This window comes from Filicampus tigris, chromosome 3, assembly GCF_054856515.1.
Source record: "Filicampus tigris isolate MCC_2025a chromosome 3, RoL_Ftig_1.0, whole genome shotgun sequence".
Taxonomy (NCBI): Eukaryota; Metazoa; Chordata; class Actinopteri; order Syngnathiformes; family Syngnathidae; genus Filicampus; species Filicampus tigris.
Window position 1 is genome coordinate 29493361 of NC_141219.1, and position 27829 is coordinate 29521189.

Here is a 27829-nt window from a genome sequence, read left to right on the forward strand (position 1 = left end):
ACAAGGTCGCGGGCGTGCTGGAGCCTATCCCAGCTGTCTTTGGGCAGTAGGCGGGGGACACCCTGAATTGGTTGCCAGCCAATCACAGGGCACACAGAGACAAACATCCGCACTCACAATCACACCTAGGGGCAATTTTGACAGTCCAATCAACTTACCATGCATGTTTTTGGAATGTGGGAGGAAACCGGAGTACCCGGAGGAAACCCACGCAGGCACGGGGAGAACATGCAAACTCCACACAGGGAGGCCGGAGCCGGGATCGAACCCACGACCTTTGAACTGTGAGGCGGACATGCTAACCAGTCAACCACCGTGCCGCCTGCTGGGAACATATTCTTGATAAAAAATGTGTTTAGGTTGATTTCCACTTTAATGATCAAAAACACACTTTGCTGGTTTGGGAGGGGGGTGGTAGGGACACAGATAAATTATTTTAAAATATGTTTGTGTGCCAATTGTCACGTGAGGATCGGAATTTAGACCCATACGCAGACATGACACTTAAGTTGTAGAGTAAATAGTCTTTATCAATTAAAATACAAAGCATCTACATAGAGCTGAAACTAGAACTAGAAGAAAGTTTGCATCCTCACTCGAAGAAGGTTTGACATATTGACAACGTATCACTGAGTAACCCAAACTTTATAAACTGACAGACATCAGGCCTATATGACATAACAAAGGAGAAAGCATAAAAGGACCATGGCAAATGTATAGCAATTGATACATCACGTATCAACCAGTCATAACACCAATGGCGGAAATGTCCACCATACATAGTTTGTTACAATTTTTGTTTTCCTTCAAACTCTATCAGTGTTGTACAAGTTTATCATTGGTCATGACTGTAGAAGCAAGACAGCAGAGGTAGCTGAGAGGATTAGCCTTGCAGATACTGAACCAAAAAAAAGGATGAGGTAAAATATGGAATCAGTATATAATGTTCACACAATCAACATTTTCTTCATTCTTCAAACTGTCTGAGAATTTAAAATTTCTTCACTTTTCAAACTGTCTGAGAATGTAAAACAATTGTTTTTGAGGTCGTTTGAAGGTACAGTACATGCTTCATGTCATTTTTCTGCCAAGTTCAATATTCACTCCTCCATTTACTGCTTTCCATACCACTCGTCCAGTTCAGTGTAGTCAGTGCAGGTCGGGTAATTTCTCACTGGTCTAAGGTGAGAGGCAGATTGAATTTATCAGCAGTCAATCGCAGGACTGGCAGCACAATTTAGACCATTTCCGCCAAAGGGTGATTTAGAGCGGTCAGTGAATCAAACATTCAGTACATGATTTTGAACTGTGAGAGGATAACTTGTGAGATGAGAACCTCCAACCATTTGCTACCATTTACCTGTGAGTCAATAATTCTTACCACTCTTCTAATGATCTTTTGAGGATTTCACTTGGTCAAATCAGGGATACTACTGATTAAATAAGAAATAACGTTTTATCATTGCTCTTTAGCGCTGTGCTTTTTGCAACTCACTCATCTGCAATAGTTGCGCTGCGGATTGCCAAATAAGTTGGTTCTGATTACAATGGGAGGCACCACCCCTAAATAGTGTACACACACTATTGGCATAATGTAAAACAAACCTTCCCAAACAACCAAACAGTGACGACAAAACAAAAACAACAAAAGAACAGACAATCAAACCCACCAAATAAACGAACAGAGGACTCCTGGTGTACGAACGCAGAGTACCTGGTGATATTATCACAAATGTGTGCGATTAGAACAATTAAAACAGTTTACAGTACAGTGTAATTCAAATTAACTTTAGAACTTTACATAATATAACGAAGACTCTGTTTGTAATTGCTTTGAGGAAGTTAGTATTCATTTCCGTCGAACATCAACCTTGAACTCTTGACTCAAACTCATTGATTTGTGTTTGTGTGTTGTATTGTATTGGCAGCTATGGGCAGTAAGCCCAAGTCAAATTTCCCATTTGGGACAATAAAGTTTATCTTATCTTATCTTATATGTACAATCATAACAGTTCATTGTCCTGGATTCAAGTGCAAACTTCCTCCCAGTATTGGGCCTAACTGAGCTCACAGAAAAGTCAGGACTACAGCAAGGATTGTGACCTTCAAGCCAGCAGCCCAAATTACTGCAAAACTGAGGCAATAAAAAGGTTCACTGCCCTTCCTCTTCAGAGAAGAAGAAACTCAACGTAGAGGTAGCAGACAAAGTCAAGGTATGAAGACAGCATGTCTGTCACTTTTGAACCAAAACTGAAGATCCACCCACTTCCATCATGGAAGTTTTCCACAATTTTGGATGACCCAGCCCGAAGCGTTGACATCCAACTTGAACAGGTTCATAACCCATTCATCCTTCTGAGCTCCTTCCATGAACTCTGATAAGGATATCTGACCTGCGTGAAACAAGCACAAGCACATTAGTGACTTCAATTCACTAAAGAATCTTACGCTTTCATAATTTAATATTGAGAAAGTCCCCATAAACCTGTATTTTAAATATATGCTGAATTTAAACCGAGAAAATCAGCATACTACAAGAATGTTTTACTTATTAGATATACATATAACATGTATCAATGTATGTGTGGAGGCAGGTGAGGCTGACATAATTGAAAGGAAAAAAAAATATGAACCCCCACCACCCGAAAATATTTCATTTATATGGATCTTTGTGCTGTAAATTTTTTTCTTTTGTTTTGTTTTGTACTTTTGGTATACTGTATCAACTAAAAATGTACATTTGTTTTTATCGACAAGTTATTAACGTCTTTATTAACCTGTGCGATCTCAAAACAGTGGAAAAAGGCAACGTCTGAGGCTAGCAGTTCTCCAGCCTCGCGGTAGGGGGCACGACTGGGTAGCAGCGGGCCAAGCGGCTAAAGGCTAGCCGTAGAGTAAGTGAGAAAGTTACAGTATGGTAGCGGGTCAAGTGCAGCCATCCATCATTCTTTTTTTCCACGCTCGCTTGGCCTTACTATATAATGGAGGATTACATTTTGAAACTTCAACAATTTTCTAAACTGGACTTTCGATCAAAGCAGGAGGTCGTAAATAAAGGAAGACCAACGCCGGACCTACACGGTTTGATTCAGTCGACAAGACAGCAGACCCGCTCTTTTCAAACGGAATGGTAAGCACGAAAAGATTGGCTGTGTGGATGTCCAGAGAAAAACAGACTTTTTTGCTTTTCCTGCCTGCTCTTCTCAAATATTGACAATGACTGGACTCGGATGGGATATTGTGACTTGAAGAACTTGCAAAGGAGTCTCATAAAACATGAGCAGTCGACCAATCATATTCAAAGCCAGATCGTTTGGGAATTCCAGGATAGACTTAGCATTGGACGAACAACGAAGACTTAACATTAGCGTTCACAATGCAAAGGTAAGGGAGAACCGAGAGATTTTAAAATATCTCATCAATCCCACCTGCTTCCTTGCCAAACAGCAACTAGCATTTCGTGGAAATAATGAAAGTACAGACTCTTCTAATCATGGCAATTATGTTGAACTCGTGCATGCTTTTGCAGAAATCGATGTCAGGTTTGCTAAACACTTGGAAACATCCACTGTATTTTCTGGTTTGTCAATTAGAATACAGAATTATTTAATCAAAGCACTTGGTGATGTTATTCGAAATTACATTAAAAAGGAGCTCAGTGTAACTCCATTTGTTGCGGTAGAAGTCGACGAGATCACTGACGTCACAAAACACACTCAAATATCTGTCATATTGCGGTATGTGACTAAAACTGAAGCAGACTATGAGATGAAGGAGGCATTTTTGGGATTTGATGATGTGAGTGAGGACAGACGCGCACCTGCTCTGGCTGACTATGTTCTGAGAGTGTTGGAGAAGTATGACTGTGTTGAAAAGCTTGTAGCACAGACTTATGATGTAGCTGCTGTGATAGCCTCAAAGCTGAATGGCGTGATAGCCTCAAAGCTGAATGGCGTGCAAGCTAAATTTAAAGAAAAAGTGCCCGAAGCCATATTTACACATTGTTACGCACACAAGCTAAACTTGGTGCTATCGCATTCAGCAAAGTGCATGCCAGAGTGTCGAACATTTTTTTATAACTGCTGAAGAACTAGCATCATTTATTAGAAAATCCACAAAGCGCACTCACTTGTTGGATGATGTTGTCAAGAGGTGTTTGCCCAGGGCAACCGCAGACAAGATGGAACTATAACTCTAGACTGTTGCAGACAATAAGCATGCACCAAAATGATCTGCGCGCTTTGTTTAATGTTATTATAGAAAATCCTGACAGTTGGGATAATGACACGCTGATGACAGCAGCAGGGTACGATCGGTGGCTGTCAAAAGCATCAACCTGCTTTCTTCTTATGACATATGAGGACATTTTCAATGAAACGGATACACTTTTCAAAGAGCTTCAAAACAAAGTATTATCCTGCCCTCCTAAAGTTCACTGAACACGTAGGCAGTAAGCTCAACACCTTCCGCTCATCAAGACTCTGACCAATTGACTCCAGGTTTATTGATAATTGAAAGGGTGAAACTGACAAATCCAAAAACATATTGCGTAATCAGTAATATGAAATAGCCAACTTAGCCTTTCCCATGATGAAAACCTACATGAATTGTGCCTTATGCATCTGTCAGTCTGAGACAGCACCAATCGCCATAGTTGAAGCATCTCAAAAGATGCATAACTCTCTGCGTGACATTTCAGAGAGGGACGTTCCTGCATAGGTCCGAGGTATCTGGAGACTGACAAGGTTGTCTAAAGAGGATCGCCGTGTGATCCATGACTCTTCCATCTCATGTGGGAGGGGAGAGTCCCAGTCACTGTGATTGTTTGTCAGCTGTCGGAGGATTGCTTTACCTTGAATCGTGACTGGGGCGATGAACCCAAACGATCGTAGATGCTGTTCACAGTAGATAGGACGCCTCGGCGTGTAAAAGGTTTCTCTTCATCACTCAACTTGAAGGTAAAGGTGTCAGACATCAGGTCCCAGTTGAGGCCCAGACTGCGCTGCATGGGAAGAGCATCAGAACCGAGATCCAGGTCTTTGAAGCCAGTCGCATGGTCTCGGGATGGGAACGCCTCATTACTTCTCTTTCGTTTGAGGTGATTTTATGTAATCGCAAATTTGATTTTGACAGTGTCTGGCGTTCTCTTGAGCAAGTCCACTGGTGCTTTTACTGTAGGGAATTACTTCAAGCCATCGTCCACGTAGAAGTCTCAATTGACGAACTGTTTAACATCGGGGTCGCCTTCCTCTGCACTCTGCCGAAAGCAGTAGATGGCCACTGCAGGGGAGGGGCTGTTCCCAAATACATAGACCCTCATGCAGTACTCAACAATGTCCGGGGATGGGTCGTTGTTTCTGAACCACAGGAACCTCAGGAAGTTGCGGTCCTCTTGTCTGACGAGGTAGCAGTGGAACATTTGTTCGATGTCCACTGGAACCTGAGGAGCAGGGTATTGTTGAGGTCTGGCCCGGTCAACAGTAAATTGTTTAATAAGACTGCTCCATGCTGGGCGCTTAAGTTGAACACCACACGGATATTTTTGGGTTTCTTTGGATGGTACACGCCCAAGGTCGGCAAGTACCAGCGCTCTTTTCCTTCCTTCAAAGGAGATGCGACTTCTGCATGTTTATTCCGGAACACTTTTTCCATAAAGGTGAGGAAATGCTCTTTCATCACTGGCTTTCTGTCGAGACTCCGTTTTAGGGATGAGAGTCTGTTTGAAGCTTGGACCTTGTTGTCAGGAAGACGACGCCTTGGTGACTTGAATGGCAGCGGAGCTACCCAGCTGTTGTTTTTATCTTTCTTTAAGTTCTTTTCCATGATTTTCAGGAATGAAATGTCGTCAATAGATGGAGCCACCTTGTTACCATCCTTTGTCTGTTGAAACACAGTGGAGCCCAACTGCTCGGCTCCTACACTGCAGGTAAGTTTCTCTGTTGACTTTAGTTTAAGATGATTGATACCCTGGAGCTGACTGCGCCTCTCTTTCACCTGAAAGATGTTTGGGCAGGGTTCGAAGATGGAGAGATGTTTCTGTTCTGTCGTCCTCGTATACAGGGCATTTACTGTCTCTGGCTTGTGAACACCTCCCAAGCAAACGTTCCCGACAATCACCCATCCCAGGTAAAGCTTCTGGGCGTAAGGTGCATCTCTAGGGCCATTTATCTGCTTGCGAACTTTGTGGGCCGCAATGATGTCTCACCTAAGAAGAAGCATAATGGGTCCGCTCTGTTCGAGTATTAGGATGAGATGAGCAATTGATTTCAGATGGGGTTGGTTGGTTGCAGCATTGGGTGTTGGGATCTCAGATCTGTTGTTGGGGATGTCATTGCATTCCACAAGACATGGTAGAGGAAGCCTGACCTTACTGTCCATAGATTCGATTTGGTAGCCTGAAGCTCTTTTCCCCATGGTCTCTGTCACTCCAGAAAGGGTGCGAAGAGAAGGATTAAAAAATTTTTTTTGCGTTATGAAATTTAAATTAATCTCGATTTTGACAGCCCTAATATATATATATATATATATATATATATATATATATATATATATATATATATATATATATATATATATATATATATATATATATATATAAATATATTGAATATATATATTAATATATAAATATAAATATATATATATATATATATATATATATATATATATATATATATATATATATATTAAAAAACAAACATTAAAGTAACAGTACACGTGGGTGTATTAATACATTTTGGTATGGCATGTTCGGTCCACTTATTAGCGAGAGCTCATGCACGACTGTTGCATGCGGGAGAGGACAGTGGGGGCACAACAGTGAGAGCCAGAAAAGAGCCAGAGCTCGAAGGTCCCCCGTACACTGCGGTCTCCTGTTTGGGAACATTCTGGCTGTCCTGTTAAAATCGGTGATGGGGAAAGGTACGTGGTTAAGTCCGAAAGTTGTGTGCCGACATTGCTACTTAAGATGGGCGGCAAGTAGCAAGTCTAACATGCATGGCATCATCCGACTGGGAATATTTCTTAGACGAGGGAGCAAAAACATTAAACTTAAACAGCAAGATTTATCATATTGTAGCGTCTTCCAGGAACACGCCGTCAGATGTAGTTTAATTATCACGTTTTTATTAATCCAAGTACAACTGCTCGCGTTCTTCTTTCTCCACTGCTCCACTCGTTTTCGTACGATGCATTCATGAACCTCGGAAACATCACAACTCAGCAACACCCAAATCCGACCACAACACAGATAACCCAATTTGTTACAATATGCTGTTGAAGATTCAAATATTTCAATGCTTAAAAAGTGTATACAATTTCATAAAGACTTATTAAAGTTACTGTATTTTTTCATTGTAAAAATAGTTTTAATATAGTTAGCAATAATTGTAACTGTTATTGTATGTATTTTTACTCATCACAAAAAGTGTATATATGTACTGTAAGGACAACTTGGCTTTAACCTGAATACTTAGATGTGTCATAGGCTGGTCCGCTGATAGTGTAGTGGTACACACGCCTGAGTTGTGTGCGGGCAGCGTGGGATCGATTCCCGCTCAGTGACAGTGTCTATGTGTGCCCTGCGACTGGCTGGCGACCAGTTCGGGGTGTAGTCTGCCTTCGCCCATTGACGGCTGGGATAGGCTCCAGCAACTCCCCGCGACCCTGTATAGGATAAGCGGTTTGGAAGATGACATGACATGACATGTCATAGGCTGTTGCTGCTGAGTGTTAAAAGATTTCAGTGTCTTAATAATTTACAAAATTAAGAGATCTTTATTGTTAGTGTATTTTTTATTTTGGTGTAATTTCTTAGAATATCACCCGAATGGTTCCCTTATATTTATTTTTTCGAAAAAAAAGTACAGTTTACTTGTCATCTTTTCAAAATAAACATATTTATTTATTTATTATTATTAATGATTGTGGGATTAATAGTAACATTTATCACATAATAATAGCTTAATAACATTTTCATTGTTATTACACTTGTCCTAATAGGTTGGCAAGGGGAAATCTTACAATTCAATGGCATTACCCCTAGTTAAGATGTGGCATCTACTTAAACTTCAGTTCATGTACCAAACATGCCGTAAAAAGGCAACATTTGGTTCATTGGCGGTTTGGTGAACATGGGTCAGTGCCCTGTAACACTGAGTCTGGACTCCCCATGTAACCCGCCTCTGAATGAAAATTACACACAACTATAATTATTAAACTTCTGATATCGCACTGACCCAACAGGAGGCACTAACGCACGTAGCTCAAGATTCTAATCAGATCCTATCATGCATTGCATCAGCGATAACAGCAGTTAAGGCCTTTTCGGATTCTCATTTCTTCTTAGTAACTTTCCTTTCCCACATTAACCAAGCAAGATTATCCGGATGTACTTGCAAGAAAGGTTGCACTTGAAAAAGTGAAGGAAAAGTGGCTCACCTTTAAACTGCCTTTAGCATAAGTTACTTGTGGCTAATTTTTCGATCGATTTTAGAAACAAAAGAACAGAAAAGGAGAAGTTGCTGTTATGATACAAAACAAGAAGTAAATTGTAAGTTTTTGTTTATGTTTCACGTCACAACATCGTAATACAGTAGTCATTAAGCCCTTCCTTTAAGTCATAAGAAAATGAAATGCCAATTTCCCTTTTAAGAAACACTACTGGATGCAGTGAATTACCATATGAACAAAAGTTTAAGGGATAAGTTTAAGATTATTTAGAATTTAATCAAATAATTCAGGCTTCTTTGCATTTGTGTAAATGAGGAAAAAAGAAGCACAAGTGTGCTCTTCACAACTGCTATTTTTTGGTTGAAATGTTCAGCAATTTATTGAACACATGTTTTCAATTCAATTAAATAAAACACCACCACAAGATACACCACCAATGTAGTCATAAAAACTTGTGCTACTGTTTCTCAAATGAGTGATTCCTTACCATCGCTATTCTGGTCAACCAGTTCAAAGATTCTGTCACATATTTCAGATGGCGTCAAATCCACATCAGTTGTTTGGAGCTTGATTTTGTAAAGAATCTGCGTGATATATAAAATAGGTCTCACACACACACACACAAGCATACGTTGCATTGCTGACATGTTTTATAGTAATAACAATTTCTTATCAGAAGTTTTGAAATGTTGTAAAGCCAAATCTATTATAGGTTAAAACAATTAGTACTATTTATGTTTAAGTAAATCAGTTTCTATGGTGGTGGGCTAATTTGATTTGGGTTTAGAGGCTTACCATAAAGTTCAGCCAGATATAGCAGGACCTAACCTAACTTCTCATCCAATTAAGTGAACCAACCAGTATGTGACCTTACAACCTTAAGCTGTTTAGGGCAGTTCAATAATCACTCTGGAAGGATTAACATTATGAAACATTTTCATATTGACATAACACATAATGACAAACTATTTTAATAATTCACTTGCTGACAAAACCCAAACCATAGTGGCGTGGTTATGGCATGTGATTTGACTTACCCTTATTATCCGTTTAACCTCTTGCCGGTCTAATTTGCCATTCCCATCCTTGTCATACATCTTGAAAGACCACTTGAGCCTATCCTCAAGGTTCCCTCGTAAAATCAAATGAAGCGCTGCAACATACTCCAGGAAATCAAGTGCATTGTCCTGTGATCAAAACAGAAATTTACAAACAAGGAGGTGGGCGCATTTACCAAGATTATTACAATTCATTGCAACGTATCGTTCTGTTTTGCTTATTTTACCTGATTGGTGTCAAATGAGCGGAATATTGTTTCAATGAAGAGAGACTCGTCTGCAGAGGTGCTGGGTACTCCAAAGATCCTCTTAAACTCATGTAAATGCAATGCACCACTTGGACACTCCTTCATGAAAATTATGCACAGCTCCTGAATCTGTGCTAAATCCATCTCCTCGCTGTGGCTTTCTTCCTGTCCCATGGCCTTGATTTGCCTTGAAAAAAAGAAAGCAAAGGCTGCTGAAAATGCTATGATGTCTCCAGGTCACAAAGACATGGACTACAACAACTCAGTCAAACAGCATGTCCAGGTTCTCTCTTAGCAGTTAGCGGCAAGGTAGGCTCTTAAGAAGACAAGCGGATTAACTCACTGACCAATTCATCGCTGCCTGACAAGATGTATGCTGGGAAGTCTACCCAATTACCTTCCTGGGTTGGTTCATACAATACAGAAATTCAGCTTATTGTATCGGTCATTACCAAATCCCTGACTGTGCTGTTAAAAAGATCCATCTGTAAGTCTCAGAGATAATTGTTGAATGCAAATCAAATCCTATTTATGTGCTCATACAAGCACAAAATGCATCAACACAAACCACCATGACATTGCTCTTCTCTCTTATTGGTCACATTTATGTTAACAGGAAGAAAGCTATAATTACCACATTATTCTGGTTTGTGGTTTGAAAAAAAAAAAAGTCTTATGCTGTCAAACATCTATGAGGGTTGTAATGGTAAGTCACCAACAATTTAATCAACGGTGGAAACTATGGGGCAAATTCACAAAAGTACTGTGTGGTTTATGCGTGGCGCTAGCCGGTAAAAATGGAGTGGACAAATAGCGTAAAATTCACAAAACAGGTGCAGAATGCGTCTCGGTGTGCATATTTAAATGAGGTAATATGCATGTACAGTATTTGACAGAGAAATTGCCCATTTCTATGCAAATGAGCCTCATTGATAAACAACTAACACCAGCACTAAAAGACCGCTGCGAGGTATGTGCTAAAAATAATAACATATCCCACAATCCCTTGCATTTTTCCTTGCAAACGCATACGCTGGTCACTTGGACACCTTTACGCGACTACAAGTTTTTAGTAGATTTAAACCTTCTGTTGCGCTGGAGAAATATGCAGAGTGTGCGGTATGCCGACAGATTGTGTTTGAGCGCCAATTTGGACCCATACAAACTTCAACACAGAGACTGGATTACTGACCCGCAAGCACTGCCCATCGTGATTTACATCGATCTTGTCCACTACCTCATTTTCTACCCAAGCCCATTCTGTGAATTGAAGGACTTCCAGAATTATAAAAGTATGGAGGTATATGACAGATATGTGTCCAGCTTGGTTCGGGATGTGTGTGTTTACAATTGACACAATGGCGACCGGAAGGTTGTGAGAGCAAAAGTGGTTCATTCACACAGACTCTCTGAGCCTAGTTTACGATACATGCTTTGTTGGCACGAAATCACTTTCCTGGTTTCATCATTTTGAAATTTTTATTTATTTGACATTTTGAAATAGGCATAGGCTACCCTGCTGAAAAAAAACAGCATAGAACGGCATGGTTTAGTTTTGTTTACATGCTGGTCTCATCAGCTACTAGCAGGGCCACTAGCAAGACCAACACGAACACACTACACAGTCACAGTTTTTGTCTTTTGTTTTTTTAGCAGGGTAGTCTAACTAATGAGATAAAAATACAGTACTACCGTTGAGGAATGCAACAAAGAGCAATCGTATTTCAGCAGAGAATATTTTACCTGTGACAAAGTCATCCAAGCAAATTCGAACATAGTCGGAGTTTGAAGGTTGGCTCTGTTTATTGCAGCCAGCCACAGTCGCCTTTGTCTTTCACTTTTTTTTCTAGGCGTGAACTCCCTGATTTGTGATCAGGAATGGGAAATTCAGGTCCAGAAAGTAAAAATCCTGCCACATGCTAATGTAGCAGGATAGGAGAATGACAAAAAAAGAGGCCAGCCACAGGATATACAGTTGTTGTCTGGAAATCCAGTGCCAGCAATGAGTCTGGTCATTGTCTCATCAAGCGCAATTCCGAGGTAGGGCAAACCTAAACAAACAAATAGCGAAATGAACCAATCAGTGGAGAACGGACATGACAATTAAAAAACAAAAAACAAAACGCATCTTCTTTTGAAATAAATGCTTCCAGTGACGTAACCTTCTGGGGTTTCAATGACTGTGTTCCTGGTTATTTAAAGGGGAAGGCCCACTAGTTGAAACAAGGCATTTTGATTAACCCGTTTGTGGAATATGAGTTAAGCAGCAAAATCTAGCCATCTCATGAAGCGGCCATTTTGTCACTTCTGTCGACTAAAAATGACATCACAGTTGCTCTGGGTTCAGACAACAACCAATCATGTCTGAACTTCAGAAAACAGGTGATCTTTATTTGTTTCCATGTCGACTTTTTTGTCATGTCACTTTTTTTTATTGTTATTTATTCTTATTGTATTGTTTAATAAAGCCTGTAAACATACTTTACTTGGGGCGGCATGGTTTAGCGGTAGACTGGTCGTTTCCCAACCCGCAGGTTGTGGGTTCAATCCCCAGCCGTTGTGTGACCTTGAGCAAGATACTGAACCCCCAGTTGCTCCTGATGCTGCGTCATCAGTAGGTAAAATGAGGTACAGTGTGAAGCGCTTTGAGTACCAAAGGTAGAAAAGCGCTATACAAGTGACAGCCCATTTACCATTAACTTGTTTATGTCTGCTTTGGGACCAATCACAAACATTTTACGCAGCTCGTGATAACAGTAGGGCGGCACGGTGGTCGACTGGTTAGCACGTCCGCCTCACAGTGCTGAGGTTGTGGGTTTGAATCTGGAACCGGCCTTCCTGTGTGGAGTTCTTCCCCTGCATGCATGGGTTTTCTCCGGGTACTCCGGTTTCCTCCCACATTCCAAAAACATGTATGGTTGGTCAATTGAACACTGTAAATTGCCCCTAGATGTGATTGTGAGTGTGAATGGTTGTTCGTTTATGTGTGCCCTGCGATTGTTTGGCAACCAATTCAGGGTGTACTCTGCCTGCTGCTCAAAGACTACAGGGATAGGCTCCAGCACGCCCGCGACCCTTGTGAGGATAAGTGAATCGGATAATGGATGGATGGATAAATAGTGACAACAGTATTGTCTATCTGAATGGATTCACACACATCCAGAGACAAACAAGACTTGGATTTTTACAAGTTTTGGTTTATTAAGCATTTTGTTCATGATGTCATGACAGACATCAACATACCTAACAAGACCCCGAAAAGGTCTGAGAAGACTTTTTCTTCTTTTTTTTTTATTCTACATTCCAACTGGAACAAATACAAGTGAAAAATGAGCAACACACTACCCAGTGCTTTGATACCTCCTTAAATTGAATGTACAATCTCTAATGATACAAGTCTGGTTCCTGGTTGAACAGGGCTTGTGCAATAGTTACCATATACTAGTAATTTCCTCAACCTTATATTCAGGGAAAATGAAAGAAACTATAATATACTGTACTAACAAATAATATCTTGGCAAATAGTTTGCAAGACAGTATAATCTGTTTGTATTGTAATTGTTGTCATTTCAGAAATTCAAAAATAACATTTGCAAAAGTAAATATTTGTTTCTTTGTATATATTGTATTCTTGTATGGATGAATGTACTGTCAATTTATTGAAATTTGAATTGAGTTTATTTCTCACACAGTTATGGATTCACTATTCAGTACGACTGCTTGGATGGGCATACTCGAGTCGGCCATTCGTCGAGGGCAATTTTGGGATTCTAGACAATACCAAACTGAGCCAGGTCGCTTAGTTCCATGTCACCAAATGCCTCCCAGGGACAGATCACTGCAGAGTCTGAAGAGTATAGAGGGACAAAAAGATCATAAAAAGTTAAACTGAACATCCAAACATGTTCAAGACACAACTTTTAAACTACTTACCCCCTAGTCCCTCCATTCCTGGAACATCATTGTCAAACCTTTATAGGGAAATAAAGAGAAACGTAACAATCAGTGTTTGCTGATGAATGTGTAAATGCTGTCCAAATGTGGATATTATGGAGCTTACCCCTTCTGTCCGGCTTTGGGAGCTTTGCTCTTAAACTGTCTGGTTTCCTTTTGTTTGAACTTAGGAGGAGAGGCCTTGTTTCCTCGTTCCCCTGCTGCTGCGTTCATCTCGGAAGCCTTTAATTAAAAATTGGAAAAGGGAAGACCTTTTTTCACTGCTGATTCAAAAAGGTGCCTTGTGTTGCGACTCCACCTTTATAATACTTTCAACTATCTTATATAGCTACTTAGGCCCCTCTACAGGAAAATATGTTTCAGTGTATCTTCACAAGTTATTTACTGTTTGGGCATTTCATCTGCACAGATGCGGCATTTCAGAGCCCGAAAACCAGAGCTGGGCACCGCCTAACCGTCACCGAGTTACCGTCTACATATTTAATCGACCCACGTGGTCCCAGTCGGTCCGAGTCAGCCAAACGGGGTCGAGAACGGACTTAACCTGTACCACGTCACGGCCAAGGTGCCGCACTCCTGACATGCGGCTGAATAAGGAAAAAATAAAAAATAAGAGTGTCGTGTACCTTGTGGTCCCACAGACACAATGACAGGTGCCCCATATTGTTTTTATTTCACCAATCACCCTGCTGTGCGTGTATGTCTGTTGTTTTTATTTGATATTTTTTCTTTGTTTGGCGGCACGTCCGCTTGTGCGACGCCTGCGTGTGATGTGTACATTAAGTTCTGGACAGCGATTGGCTGTCGCCGACCACGTGGATCGGCTGAATATGCAGACGGAAAGTTCGTGACGGTTAGGCGATGCCCAGCTCTGCCGAAAATGATCACTTGTACTTAATGATCACCACTATAACTGGGCCCCAGAGTGGATGGATCTCAAAACTTCCCTGAATGATTGGTTGTAAAACAAGGATGTGAGAGATGAGAACAAACTGTTCTCCTCACCCTAGTACAAGACATGCAGGCAAATGACACGTGCACCGTGCACCCATGTCACGTGTTATTTCTGTCTGTGCCGTGATAATGAATAGTCGTGGTTTGGACACCACAAAAAGAATCAAAATCGAGAATCGTTTGGAACTGGAATCAGGGGTGGAGCCAGAACGTGGCTAATGGGTGGGACTGGAAAAATCAGGGTGGGCCTGAATATTTCTCTCACTGAGCACAATCCTCCTGTCTCGACAACGCACATTCAATTAAAACGGCAAACTGAATAATATGAAGTTTGGATATTCCTTAGACAACCACAATTTTGCCATTTTTAATATTCTGGGGGGGGCCTGTGCACACCCAGGCCCCTCCATGGCTCTGCCCCTGACTGGAATCGAAACAAAGAATCAAACCGGATTACGTGGAATTCAAATGGTGCCCAACCCTACTCTACTATTCGACTACTATTACTACTCTATGTTTTGTTCACGGTCAATTGTACCCCTGGCATTGGCTCCTACATTTCCAATTAATACTATACATTATGCTACAGAATGATGTTTAATACGCCCATTGGTAGCGTGAATGCCTGTATTTCACACTACAGCACAGACTAGTCGCTAGTGCAACCAGAGCGAGAAAGGTAGAGGTAGATAAAAACAGCTGAGCTAAAGTTTAAAAAAGATTGTCTGGTGGAAATTCTGACTGGCTGGTAACATTACAGGGTCACCACTCACCAGCTACATTGGCTGCTGTCAATTTTTTTTTCAAATTTAGAACCCTGCTCAAATGTACGTGCAAATACATTCAAACGTACAAAGTACTTATAGGCTAAATGCTACAAACATAGCAGTTTTTTCCCCCAGAATGCCATGGGGCCATTATGTTGCACCTACTCTTCTTTGCTGATTTTTATTATTATTATTATTATTATTATTATTATTATTATTATTATTATTATTATTATTATTATTATTATTATTCTTTTATGCTTGGGCTTCTTCTCTGTTTCCCACCTGTGGCTGTGCTACATTTGGCACATAACGTCTTCAGGGTCTTCTTGTGGACACACGCATTTCTTGAAGCGCTTCCGTGTTTACAAGATTTTTTTGAGGAACGAAAACAAAACTCCACTTGGGTGTGGACATGGACTCAGTCTAACTTGACAAGATGAGAATGTTCTTAATATTTGAATGCTATTTGTGTCAGTGCTGAAGTTAAAGGTAAGCTGCAACAGAATCTGTGTGCATTAGAGGCTGTTGTGGTTACTTATTTAAAAGTAAATTACAAATTAAGTTTGATTCTTGTGAAAATTGCTATACTTAAAATGATTTTTTTTTCAACATTTGTAGGCTCATTAATATTTAAGATAGCGCAGATTAGTTTTACTCTCTACACCTTTTTTTTTTGAGAACTACATTTACTATAACTGCATTTAAGAAATGTTACATTGGCTTAAAGAAATGCTGAAGGTAGGAACAACTGAAAAAGAACAAATAAAGTAATTCAGTCAGTCAAAAGAAATACCAGATACTACATAGAGTCATCATCAGATGTTTACAAAAAAAAATCAATATCATTGAATTACACAAAAAATTGACTTACTTGTTTTTTAGGAGTGCTGTATTCCAAAGAAATTTGTCTTTGCAGAGAAGATTCAATAAAGTAGCTGCAAGACAAAAGATTGAGCCTCCTTTCTTCTTGCAGTCTCTCTATTGGTCACCTTGTCATGCTATCACTTCACCTTTATAGCCAAGGTTTAAGAACCACCCTAACAACGGTTCAGTGACAGATTAGGTGGTCGTATAACTATAGGAGCTGATGGCTATTTTGAGTGTTGACTTAAAGTGGGGTTTAAATCATCATTTCCAGTAATCCTAGGTTCATCATAAGGTAAATACGCCACTGTAGACAAACCCTAAAAGAACAAATAAAGTAGTGCAGACAGTCAAAAGTGTGGACGTCTTCATTATATTGAAAGATTGACTAGTACTACAATCTGCTTTTAAACCCTACACAAATGAAAATCTAATTTACTTTAACTGAGGCCCTGTTTGTGTTCCTCAATTAGGCTCCTCAGTTGTTTGGCAGTGTACTGTACAATGGCTTAAAAATAAAATTATTCAACCAGAACTGACCTGTTGAGGGTGGTGAAATTCATTTCAAACAATACGTTTATGATATACTAGTACTTCATGTGCAAACATTACGCAATGTGGAAAGTGCGACGTCACGCATGTCCTACTCTTAACTTAGTTGAGCAGGATTATCTATATGGCAGTCTCAAAATATACCGCTTAAAAGATAGAGTTTATGAATAGATTACTTTCATAATTAGACAACATTCTTGAAATAAAGAGCTTACTTTTCTTTGGATACAGTTCCTGCAATGTGTGGGCAGAGACTTTTCTTATCATTTACAAATTTTATGAAGACTGGTATGAACAAATCAGCAGCAGCAGAACAAAAGATGCTGAAAACCTACAACATATTCACTAGAAGATGAATCGAACACTCAGTGCACAACCTCTTTGGAGTATCAGCATACTTATGTGTTAGAAAATGTAGGTTCTCTATTGAATGAATCCAAAACATACGGATTGTATCAAAGAATGAAGGAGTACTAATATGACAATCTAGGACAAAAAAAAAATCATGAGATCATGGTTATTTTTAAACCTCAATATTGTAAATATTATCAGTGTTTTATACTGGAACCTCCACTCTTTGAGCTTGTAAAGTAGACCAACATTACAAGGAACATTTTGCACAAAAACGTTCCTGTGATCAGTGTTGACCCGCCCATACATTATTTTGGAAGATAGTCACATCGGAAGCATTGCCTCATATGTACAAATGTTTAACACTTCCAACATGACTAGCTTGCAAAATATTGCAAGTTTCGTGCTAATATTTTCAGCCTATGGTTATCATATATTTATACATCTGCACATACATTTTAGTGACAATCGGTCATGTTTTTTTTGAGAGATGGAGTTTGCTTGAGCAAGGCATCGTCCCTGCCAGCTCAAGAGAAACATTGTTTGAGCACGCCTTTCACTCTGCCATCTCTCCTTGCATGACAGTATTTTGAGATTTGATTCTGTGTGGTGTGCAACATACACCGAAAAGAAAAAATAGTTTTAATCAATCTTTTGTTACATTTCTCAGATCAGAATTAAAATGTTCAAAACTACTTGTTCAGTCTTCTCAGCGTATCACTTGCGCACATCAAAAAACAGTCTCTCATTTCTTTGAACAAATTGCAAATTCTTTGGCAAATCCATGCAATAAAGTAAAAACGATGTGGTGCCCCTAGTGGCGGCTGAGTGTACCGCAGGCAGTCAAATTCAGCCGCAGGTAATTAATTAAATTATTACTACCCATTATCGCTACATCAATCACTCCTAGCGTCAATCTAGAGTTAACCCACGATGCATCTTTTTGAAATGTAGGAGGATACCAGAGTACCCAGAGAAAACCCCCGCAGGCACGGGGAGACCATGCAAATGCCATTCGGGAAGGCCGGATTCAAGCCCTGGACGTTTGTATTGTGAGGCGGATGTGCTAACCTGTCGCTAACCAGTCATTGCCCTGCATCAAATATACATCAGCCCAATATTTCTCATAATCAGGAGGTAAACGGCAGAGCTAGGCAGAATGGTCCGTCCCTCCGTCCTGGATGGACGCCCATTTTAGGAGCGGAGGCCGGTGGGCGACACATTTGAAAAAAAGGAGCGGACTAAGCAAGGGCAGAAGTGGATTTTAGTCCCTAATGCGTGTGACGCATTAGGCTTCTTTATACTCCCGTGTCGACGTGAGCGACAACTGCCGCATTGCAACACGTAACTGGCACATTGTGCTGTGACACATGTTGGCGACAGGTCTGCAACACATGCCGCGCACACGTCAGAAATTGCTGCTGCGTATATGACCACGTGCGCATTCCCTCTCCAGTTTGGCAGCGGCGTGGGTGTTATGTCACGTATGTGTGTGTAAAGAAGCTACACCCGCACGCACCTTCGCCGCCACATTCCATATCGTTTTCACAATACAATTAAATGCATTGTCTAGTCATCTGGGTCCCTTTATGGTTGTAGCAGGCACGATATCCATTGCTGTCACTGTCTTTTTGAAGCGACGCCCCCCAACTTGGAATGGAACTGTAACACATCTTCAAAACAAGTTGTGCGCGAGTATAAAGTGCGTGCAGCATTGCCGCAGTGACGTCGTTGCTGATGAGGCGAGCACATCCAGGTTCAGTTCATGGACTTCTTCTGGCGTCTTCCTTACTTTAACAACCAACACAGTAGGACGTCTTCATTGAAGTTGAACACCTTCGCTCTAATTCACCTCTCTCTCTTTTTTCTTCGCTCCGGACAAATCTGCTGTGTAATGGTTTCCTTTTCTTTTGAAGGCCGGGAATAGGATTAGCAGGGAAAATAAACAAGCTGGAATGCGAGTGACTTCTTGCCGTCTGTTGGACCCACATAATTATACAATACCTAAAACCAACCCCAAAAGGAACAAATACGTAAGCAGGATGAAAATAGATTTCGGACTTGGTCTTTGGTTTCTAAAGACAGTGACTCCAGGTGTTTTCGAACAGCAATCCTCTTTTCTTTATTGCCAAAAACAATTACCTCTGTTTTGTTTTGGTTTAGCTGAAGGAAATTTTGGTTCACCCAGTTGTTAATTTGCTCTAGACAGTGACACAATTCGCTGATTGAACTGGTGTCATTTGGGGACATTGATATATATAGCTGTGTGTCATCTGCATAACTGGATCTAGCCTTCTCTGTCGCTGGTCCTTCCCTGTGGAATGATTTTGGTTCAACCAGTTGTTAATTTGCTCTAGACATTGACACAATTCGCTGATTGAACTGGTGTCTTTTGGGGACATTGATATATATAGCTGTGTGTCATCTGCATAACTGGATCTAGCCTTCTCTGTCGCTGGTCCTTCCCTGTGGAATGACCTTCCATTGGATGTTAGGCAAGCCCCCTCTCTGTCCATTTTAAAAACCAGTTTGAAAACAAATTTTCGGCTGTTTTTCCGGTTTCTATGGTATGTAGTGTTTTGTGTTAAATTATTGATTTCACTTGCATTATGGCTATTTTGTTGTTGTATGTAAAGTGCTTTGTTACAACTGTAGCTGTTGTGAAATGCACCATATAAATAAAATTGTATTGTATTGTATTATAACATTGGTGTTCTGAAGCATTTGACCCAATGGTAACTTATCGTCGCTGTCCTGTGAAAAACACATATGTATATTTTTTTCAATTTTCTTATTTTTACATGAATGGTGTTTCTGCGTTACAGACATCGCATTAAAGTGAAAATTAAAAATGTTTCCACAATTGGACATAAGTGTTTTTCCTCGTTTATATATGTTTTCTTTTAGACACAATGGTTGACTGAACCTTTGGGAGTGTTTCAACAGATGTAGGATTTTTTTTTTTTTGATTGGGCCCTGGCACTCTAAGATTTCGAATGATTGCACAGTTGTTTGATTCAAACCATCTAAGAAATATATTCATCCATCCACCCATTATTTATATCCTCTTATCCTCACAAGGGTCGCTGGCGTGCCGGAGCCTATACCAGCTGTCATCGGGCAGTAGGCGGGGTACACCCCAAATTGGTTGCCAGCCAATCGCAGGGCACACAGAGACAAACAAACATCCGCACTCACAATCATACTTAGGGGCAATTTAGAATGACCAATAACCTACCGTGCATGTTTTTGGAATGTGGGAGGAAACCGGAGTACCTGGAGAAAACCCACTCAGGCACGGGGAGAACATGCAAACTCCACACAGGGAGGCCGGAGCCGGAATCGAACCCACGACCTCTGAACTGTGAGGCGGACGTGCTAATAACCAGTCGACCACCGTGCCGCCTTAAGAAATATATGAAATATATAAATATATACAGATCAGCATAGTTGTCTAAGGAAATAGACAACTATGCTGATCAGTTCTCCCAAGTCCAGGGGGCCCGGAGAGTGCTCCCACTGAAAATGGTTCATGTATCAACATCCAAATAATAAGTGCATGTCACAGAGAAGGTGATTCAAATATGACTTTATTACAAGATAACATTAAACAGCACATAAGCATAGATAGATAGATAGATAGATAGATAGATAGATAGATAGATAGGATAAACAATTAGACAGAGATTAGACTGTATACAGTGTCTCAGTTGGGCACGCATTATATGTGTACCAAACCCAAGCAGCAATACAGTGTTGCACTTTTGCAAATGCTGGGCTAAAACAAGGACAACAAGAGACTTCTTAAGATTGACAACAAAAATATCTATGCTTAAAGTTGAAGCGGTAGCAAGCGGCCCAGAATGTGTTAAGTTATACTTATAGAACTTCCTCCATTTCACAGCATTGGTTGTTCCCACTCAAAACCATACCAGATCATCTCCAGTAAACAATGACGAGAGCAATAAATCTTCTGGATTGTAGCCGCCATGAATAAATTACGTTTCAGTGGCACCTTGTTTAGACGATGCCAAACTGGGCCAGATCACTCAGTTCCATGTCCCCAAAAGCCTCCCAGGGGCAGATAACTTCTGCATCTAAAGAAAGACAAGAAAACAAATGTTCAAACAATGATGGGGCTGTCTCACTTATTGCTTTTTCCTATGATGTTTACCTCTGATGCTGTCCATCCCAGGAACATAATCAAATCTAAAAAGAAGATTCCACAGTTTTATTCAATATGTTAACATTGTAATGAACTATCACTTGAGCTGACTGGCAACTTACTCCTTCTGTCCAGCCTTGGGTGCCTTGCTCTTAAACAGTCTTGTCTCCTTCTCCTTTGACTTGGGAGGATTGGCAATGGTGCCCTTGGGTTCTGCTGCTGCATTCATTTCTATTAAACCAATAATTTGTGGCATTATTTCCAACAAATACAGTAAATCAATTCATAATTGAACATGTTTTTATATTAAGGTAAGTGAATAAATGGCTGCCGTCATTTTTGTATACAGTCGATGCAATTGTGATGTGCATCCATCCATCCATTGTCTACCGCTTATCTGAGGTCGGGTCGCGGAGGCAGCAGCTTCAGCAGGGAAGCCCAGACTTCCCTCTCCCCATCAACGTCTTCCAGCTCTTCCGGAGGGATTCCAAGGCGTTCCCAAGCAAGCCGGGAGACAGTCTTTCCAGCGTGTCCTGGGTCGTCCTCGGGGCCTACTGCCGGTGGGACATGCCCGAAACACCTCACCAAGGGAGGCGTCCAGGAGGCATCCTAATCAGATGCCCGAGCCACTTCAGCTGGCTCCTCTCAATGTGGAGGAGCAGCGGCTCGACTCTGAGTCCCTCCCGGATGGCCGAACTTCTCACCCTATCTCTAAGGGAGAACTCGGACACCCTGTGGAGAAACCCCATTTCGGCCGCTTGTATCCGAGATCTTGTTCTTTTGGTCATGACCCACAGCTCATGACCATAGAGCTCATGAGAGTAGGAACATAGATCGACGGGTAAATCGAGAGCTTCACCTTTCGGCTCAGCTTGTTCTTCACCACGACGGACCAATAAGTCGGCATCACAGCAGATGCTGCACCGATGCACCTGTCGATCTCCCGTTCCATCCTACCCTCACTCGCGAACAAGACCCTAAGATACTTGAACTCCTCTACTCGGGGCAGACTCTCATCCCCAACCCGGAGAGGCTAAGCCACCCTGTTCCGCCTGAGGACCATGGTCTCAGATTTGGAGGTGCTCATTTTCATTCCAACCGCTTAACAGTCGGCTACGAACCTCTTCAGTGAGAGTTGGAGATTGCGGCTTCAGGAAGCAAACGGTACCACATCATCCGCAAAAAGCAGAGATGCAATACTAAGGCCACCAAACCGGCCACCAAACCAGACTCCCTCGACACTTTGGCTGCGTCTAGAAATTCTGTCCATAAAAGTTATGAACAGAATCGGTGACAAAGGACAGCCTCTGCCAAGGCCCAACCCTCACTGGAAACAAATCTGACTCACTGCCGGCAATGCGAACCAAACTCTGACATTGGTGGTACAGGGACCGAACAGCCCTTATAAGGGGGCTCGGTACCTCGTACTCCCAAAGCACCCCCCACAGAACTCTCTAAGTTACACGGTCGAACGCCTTCTCCAGGTGCACAAAGCACATGTAGACTGGTTGGGCGAACTCTCATGCGCCCTCGAGGACCATGCTGAGGGTGTAGAGGTGGTCCACTGTTCCACGGCCAGGACGAAAACTACATTGCTCTTCCTGAATCCGAGATTCGACCCTCCTCTCCAGCACCCCTGAATAGACCTTACCAGGGAGGCTGAGGAGTGTGATTCCTCTGTAATTGGAACACACCCTCTGGTCCCCCTTCTTAAAAAGGAGGACCACCACGCCGGTCTGCCAATTCAGAGGCACTGTCCCCGATCCCCACGCGATGTTGTAAAGGCGTGTCAACCATGACAGCCCCACAACATCCTGAGCCTTTAGGAACTCAAGACGGATCTCATCCACCCCCGGGGCTTTGCCAACGAGGAGCTTTTTAACTACCTAGGTTACTTCAACCCCAGAGATAGGAGAGCCCACCTCAGAGTATCCAGGCTCTGCTTCCTTAGTGGAAGGCGTGTCGGTGGCTAATGGACACATCATGCAGTGTACCAAACAAATCCACATTCTGTACAATGTGACTACTGGTAAGCACATGAAAGGCGTTGTGCACGCAATTAATGAAGGTGGCTCTGGAAAACAACATGCAGTGAGCGCTGCATATCCTGCGCAGTTGGGTAACTAGTTGTGCGTTTGAAGTGTTCTGAGGCATTTTTTGTGGTTTGTCCATTTCACTGAGTCAGTTGAGATGAACTTTGTGACCACGTCACACGCATGAGGAACGATTAGTGGGCCGGACTAAAATCCACCTCCGCCCTTGCTTAGTCTGACCCCCGACTGTCCAGCTCTGGTCAAAAGTAACCAAACTGGGTGAAATAGCACTGGATCCAAAAGGGTCTGAGCCAATGGTGGGTTATTTAAGCCCAACGCATTGGGTTGAGGCATTGACCCAGCATATTTTGTTCCAACAAGGAATAAACGCTACCCATATATAACCCATCAGACTTTTGCACCTAATTTACCACTACCATGTGGAGCAAAACAGATTTGTACTTGTACACGAGGCACTTAGGGTGCTGGGGGGCGGGGCTAGGTGAAATGCGCCATCTCGACCAATCAAGTGCGACGGATTTGGGTGGCTGAAGCTCAACTTCATTGGTTAACCTTGGTCGCCCAGCGGGAACGAGCACGCTGGAGCACCCCTAACCACCACTAGGCGACCTTCTGTTTGATACTTCCGGGTACGTACGTAGTGTCTCTTACCGGTTATTTTGGTGCCATGCAGAGATGGAATTGCATCTACCGCTGTGAAATACTGCGGTTATAGTACAACAATAGTCAACACGTGTACGCTGGGCCCCTGTTTTGGTTAAAACATTTCTTAGCTGACCAAAAAAACGGCTAACGCTAACGTACGTGCCGTTCACTCGGTAGTAATTACGGTGTGTGTGCATTGATTTCATATTCTTTATTTGAGTTATGCAGAAGGCTAAACGTGACGCATATAACATACATACTGAAGTAGGATGTACATTTCCATTGGAATTGTTTAGTAGCAGAAGAATGAAGTAGGGAAAAGTGCACAATCAGAGGTACTTAGACGCATTGCATTTTCATGGAATTGCGTTACAATAACTATGACATTCAAACCTCTTACGTGTATTTCTTTGTAGTTAAAATAATGACTATTTTTTAATGTATCAGCTGCATTTATCTTTTACTATTGATAATTAAATTGAAAAAAAAAATGTAAAGACAACAATTTATATCAACAATTTATCAAAGGCCAGCAGTCATTCAAACGCAGCAAAGGACAGCAATTTTTACCTTCTTTCAAAACATAATTGCTTAGGGCTGCAATTAATGCTTATTTTAATAATCAATTGTATCTCGTAATCTTATGAATCAAAACAAACATTTTATTTCTATCCTTTCATTCTTAAACACTACTTTCAAATTTTCTGTGCAGAAAATGCACAAATTATTTATATTTCAGCGATTAGATTAGTCTTTGGCACATCAAAGCATATTGAAAAATGTTGATCATTCTTATTTAAGTAAAAGCAAATGTTTGCAAATGTCTTATTTTTGAAGAAACAAAAAAATAGGTGGCGGCACGGTGGTCGACTGGTTAGCACGTCCGCCTCACAGTTCAGAGGTCGTGGGTTCGATCCCAGCTCCGGCCTCCCTGTGTGGAGTTTGCATGTTCTCCCCGTGCCTGCGTGGGTTTCCTCCGGGTACTCCGGTTTCCTCCCACATTCCAAAAACATGCATGGTAATGATTGGACTGTCTAAATTGCCCCTAGGTGTGATTGTGAGTGCGGATGTTTGTCTCTGTGTGCCCTGCGATTGGCTGGCAACCAATTCAGGGTGTCCCCTGCCTACTGCCCAAAGACAGCTGGGATAGGCTCCAGCACGCCCGCGACCCTTGTGAGGATAAGCGGTATGGATAATGAATGAATGATGAAAAAAATAGGTGCTTTCATCAAAGGCTACGTAGACCTGAGAATATTTACTGTTGAGACGGTGACAATTGAGGGATTTGGAATATTTTAAACCAAGTATGAAAATAATCAATTATATTAAAAGCTTAATTTGATAGCCGATTAGTAGATTAATCTTTGAACCTATACTCGATTTATTTTTTCCCTTTATGACTCACATGGTATGCAATGATATCTACTTATCTTCTTTCTATTCAAGGGTATTTTAAAAGCTGAACTAATTAAATTTGGACTTGATAGAATTGAAATTCTCTGACGAGATATCTACGCAGCAATCACCTGGCTTCACTACATGCTGTGCTGCACCAACTGGAGGAAGATGATCTGAACCTGTCCAGCAGTGTCCACCTTTTCTGCTGTCAATGTCTTTGTTCCCTGCTTACAAGCCCAACAATGTTTTCAAAGATGGCTGGGACAATCATCCAATGAGCACTAAGTGAAATGGTACCGCTAACCAATTGTGGCACATAGGACTGCAGCACAATTTACAGGAGTCTAATGATTGCGTAAGTCCTTTTGAACTTTGGTAAACAAAACATGCAGCCGCCCAAATCCGTCGCAGTTGATTGGTCAAGATGGCGCATTTCACCTAGCCCCGCCCCCAAGTACAAGTACAAATCGTGAATCTTACAAGTCCAAATCTGTTTTGCTCCACATCTTAGTGGTAAATTAGATGCAAAAGTCACGTGTGCGTCCAGCAGCAGAAAAAACACTCGTGACCCCAAATGGCGACTTCAAGTTACTTTTGCACCAAATTTACCTTCATATGTTTTTAGCTGGTCTGTAAATGAGTCTACATTCTGTCAGCCAAACTGTCTGGTGTGCTGGGGGCGGGGGGGGGGGACGGGGTGCAAAAGAAAACACCCTCAGGCCATTGGAAGACCAGCATGGCGAAACGCAGTCTGCTAGATTCTCAAACACAGTAAAATAGACTTTCCCCGCCACAAAAATCAAGATTCAACAGTTTTTACGTCAAGTGCGCTTTCTATAAAAATAGAGCCCTAAATGTACTAAATGTGCTGTTTCGTACTTCTATTTCAGACAAACCTGTCCAAAGTGGCGACTACATTCAGCAATTGAGACTGCCCCTATCCAATCTTCAACTCCATCTGATGGGTCAAAATACTTAACTCACTGTGGGTAAAAGTAACCCAATCTGCTCAAATTCCATAGCTACCCAAAGAGTGGGTTCGGAAAACAACACAGCATTTTATAGTGCGTTTATAGTCATAAGTTCAAAGCCCCTGCACTATAAATCAACTGGGATATGTCTATTATTGATCTGTGATAAAATTTAAAGTCACTACAAACTTCAATACAACTCAAAAGATAATGTGTGGTGCCAGAAGGAGCCTAACCTGGATGTTACTTTGGGGATTGGTGGAATCCAGAAGCAGCAGTCTGGAAGGCCTGAGAAGAAAAAGATGCAAAACAAAGAGAAGTTTCTCTTTCTTTTTGCACTCCCTGTTCTGTGCTTTCACTATGCCGTCCCCTTTATATAGTGGTGTTACACAAAGCTGTTAATAGAGCTGATGCAGGGATATTATCATGGGGGATAATCTTCAGAATTTGAGGACAGCTTGTACCTGTGTTGCAGCAAGTGCCTCATCTCTTCGTTCATGTTTTTTTTTTCTACAGAGGCTGCTCATTCTCACCAGCAATTATGCTTTAATGCAGCATGATGCAACAGCACAACAGTAAATATTACTACTAACTACAATACTCAATTTTAAATTATATAATAGTTGTAGAATGTACAGTAGTAGGTTATTGGACAGTTGGCCAACACTCAACACTCGCAGGGGTCGGCAACCAGAGGAAAATTCTGGTTTTGAACGTGAGTCTCCTATCATGATTTTATGTACATTGTGGAAGCTAGCATCGTTTTCATATTGTGGGTGTGTGTGCGTGTGTGTGTGTGTGGTGTTTGATTGACAGTTAACAGCTGAGTGGGGCGTTGTTTCAGCGCATACAGCAGACACGCCCACAGTGTTGATTTTTTTTTTCCTCACTATTCTCAAGCCTCATTTGCTTTGTACTTTTGAAATGGATGTACAGGTGCTGAAAAATGTAGCACGTGGATGGGCAATTGGCTGAAGTGGTCCCCTGATTAATTTAACAAACCCAAGAGATTCATCAAAAAATAAACATCCAATCCATGTTTTTCATGGGGAACGGGATAAATATTGGGGGCCGGGGGAATCACACCAAAAAACAGAACAAAATACAAAATATTTTTTTTAATAATTTTATAAAAAGTTAGAACAAAAAATATGTGGATATACAAAGCCTTGCACGGTGCAGGTGTCAGCTGTAGTCTTAATTTATTATTTTACCTTTCATCAGTAGATGGTAGACATGGCTTAGTTGTGGAAACACCGTGTCTTATACAGCCCTGTACTACTACAATGTGAGTTTTTTTTACGGATTTGGAATGATATCCATGACAAACATTGTACTTCAATAATATACAATTTTGAGTGCATGTATTTTAGTGAAAAATTGCACACAATGTG

The 27829-nt window shown here is 41.3% G+C and overlaps 3 protein-coding genes across 4 annotated transcripts; all 3 read right to left on the bottom strand.

Moving 5' to 3' along the window:
* Positions 1-626: 626 nt before the first annotated feature.
* On the bottom strand, positions 627-10074 carry LOC147150559 (guanylyl cyclase-activating protein 2-like). Its single transcript, XM_086025678.1, has 4 exons — positions 9737-10074; positions 9489-9638; positions 8939-9035; positions 627-2393 (listed from the first exon to the last, which is right to left on the bottom strand). Exons 1-4 carry the CDS (start codon positions 9929-9931, stop codon positions 2272-2274), a joined length of 564 nt encoding a protein of 187 aa, XP_085881804.1. The 5' UTR covers positions 9932-10074; the 3' UTR covers positions 627-2271.
* A 2859-nt stretch (positions 10075-12933) lies between these two features.
* On the bottom strand, positions 12934-26793 carry LOC147150560 (retinal cone rhodopsin-sensitive cGMP 3',5'-cyclic phosphodiesterase subunit gamma-like). 2 transcript variants are annotated; one of them, XM_086025679.1, is made up of 4 exons: positions 26672-26793; positions 13818-13933; positions 13691-13728; positions 12934-13604 (listed from the first exon to the last, which is right to left on the bottom strand). In XM_086025679.1, exons 2-4 carry the CDS (start codon positions 13922-13924, stop codon positions 13528-13530), a joined length of 222 nt encoding a protein of 73 aa, XP_085881805.1. In that variant the 5' UTR covers positions 13925-13933; positions 26672-26793; the 3' UTR covers positions 12934-13527. The 2 variants fall into 2 exon arrangements, with proteins under 2 accessions (XP_085881805.1, XP_085881806.1); XM_086025680.1 differs by lacking the exon at positions 26672-26793 and adding an exon at positions 16307-16475.
* LOC147150561 (retinal cone rhodopsin-sensitive cGMP 3',5'-cyclic phosphodiesterase subunit gamma-like) lies at positions 20776-26820 on the bottom strand. The gene is made up of 4 exons (XM_086025681.1): positions 26672-26820; positions 21490-21598; positions 21377-21411; positions 20776-21299 (listed from the first exon to the last, which is right to left on the bottom strand). Exons 2-4 carry the CDS (start codon positions 21594-21596, stop codon positions 21223-21225), a joined length of 219 nt encoding a protein of 72 aa, XP_085881807.1. The 5' UTR covers positions 21597-21598; positions 26672-26820; the 3' UTR covers positions 20776-21222.
* Between the last annotated feature and the right edge of the window lie 1009 nt (positions 26821-27829).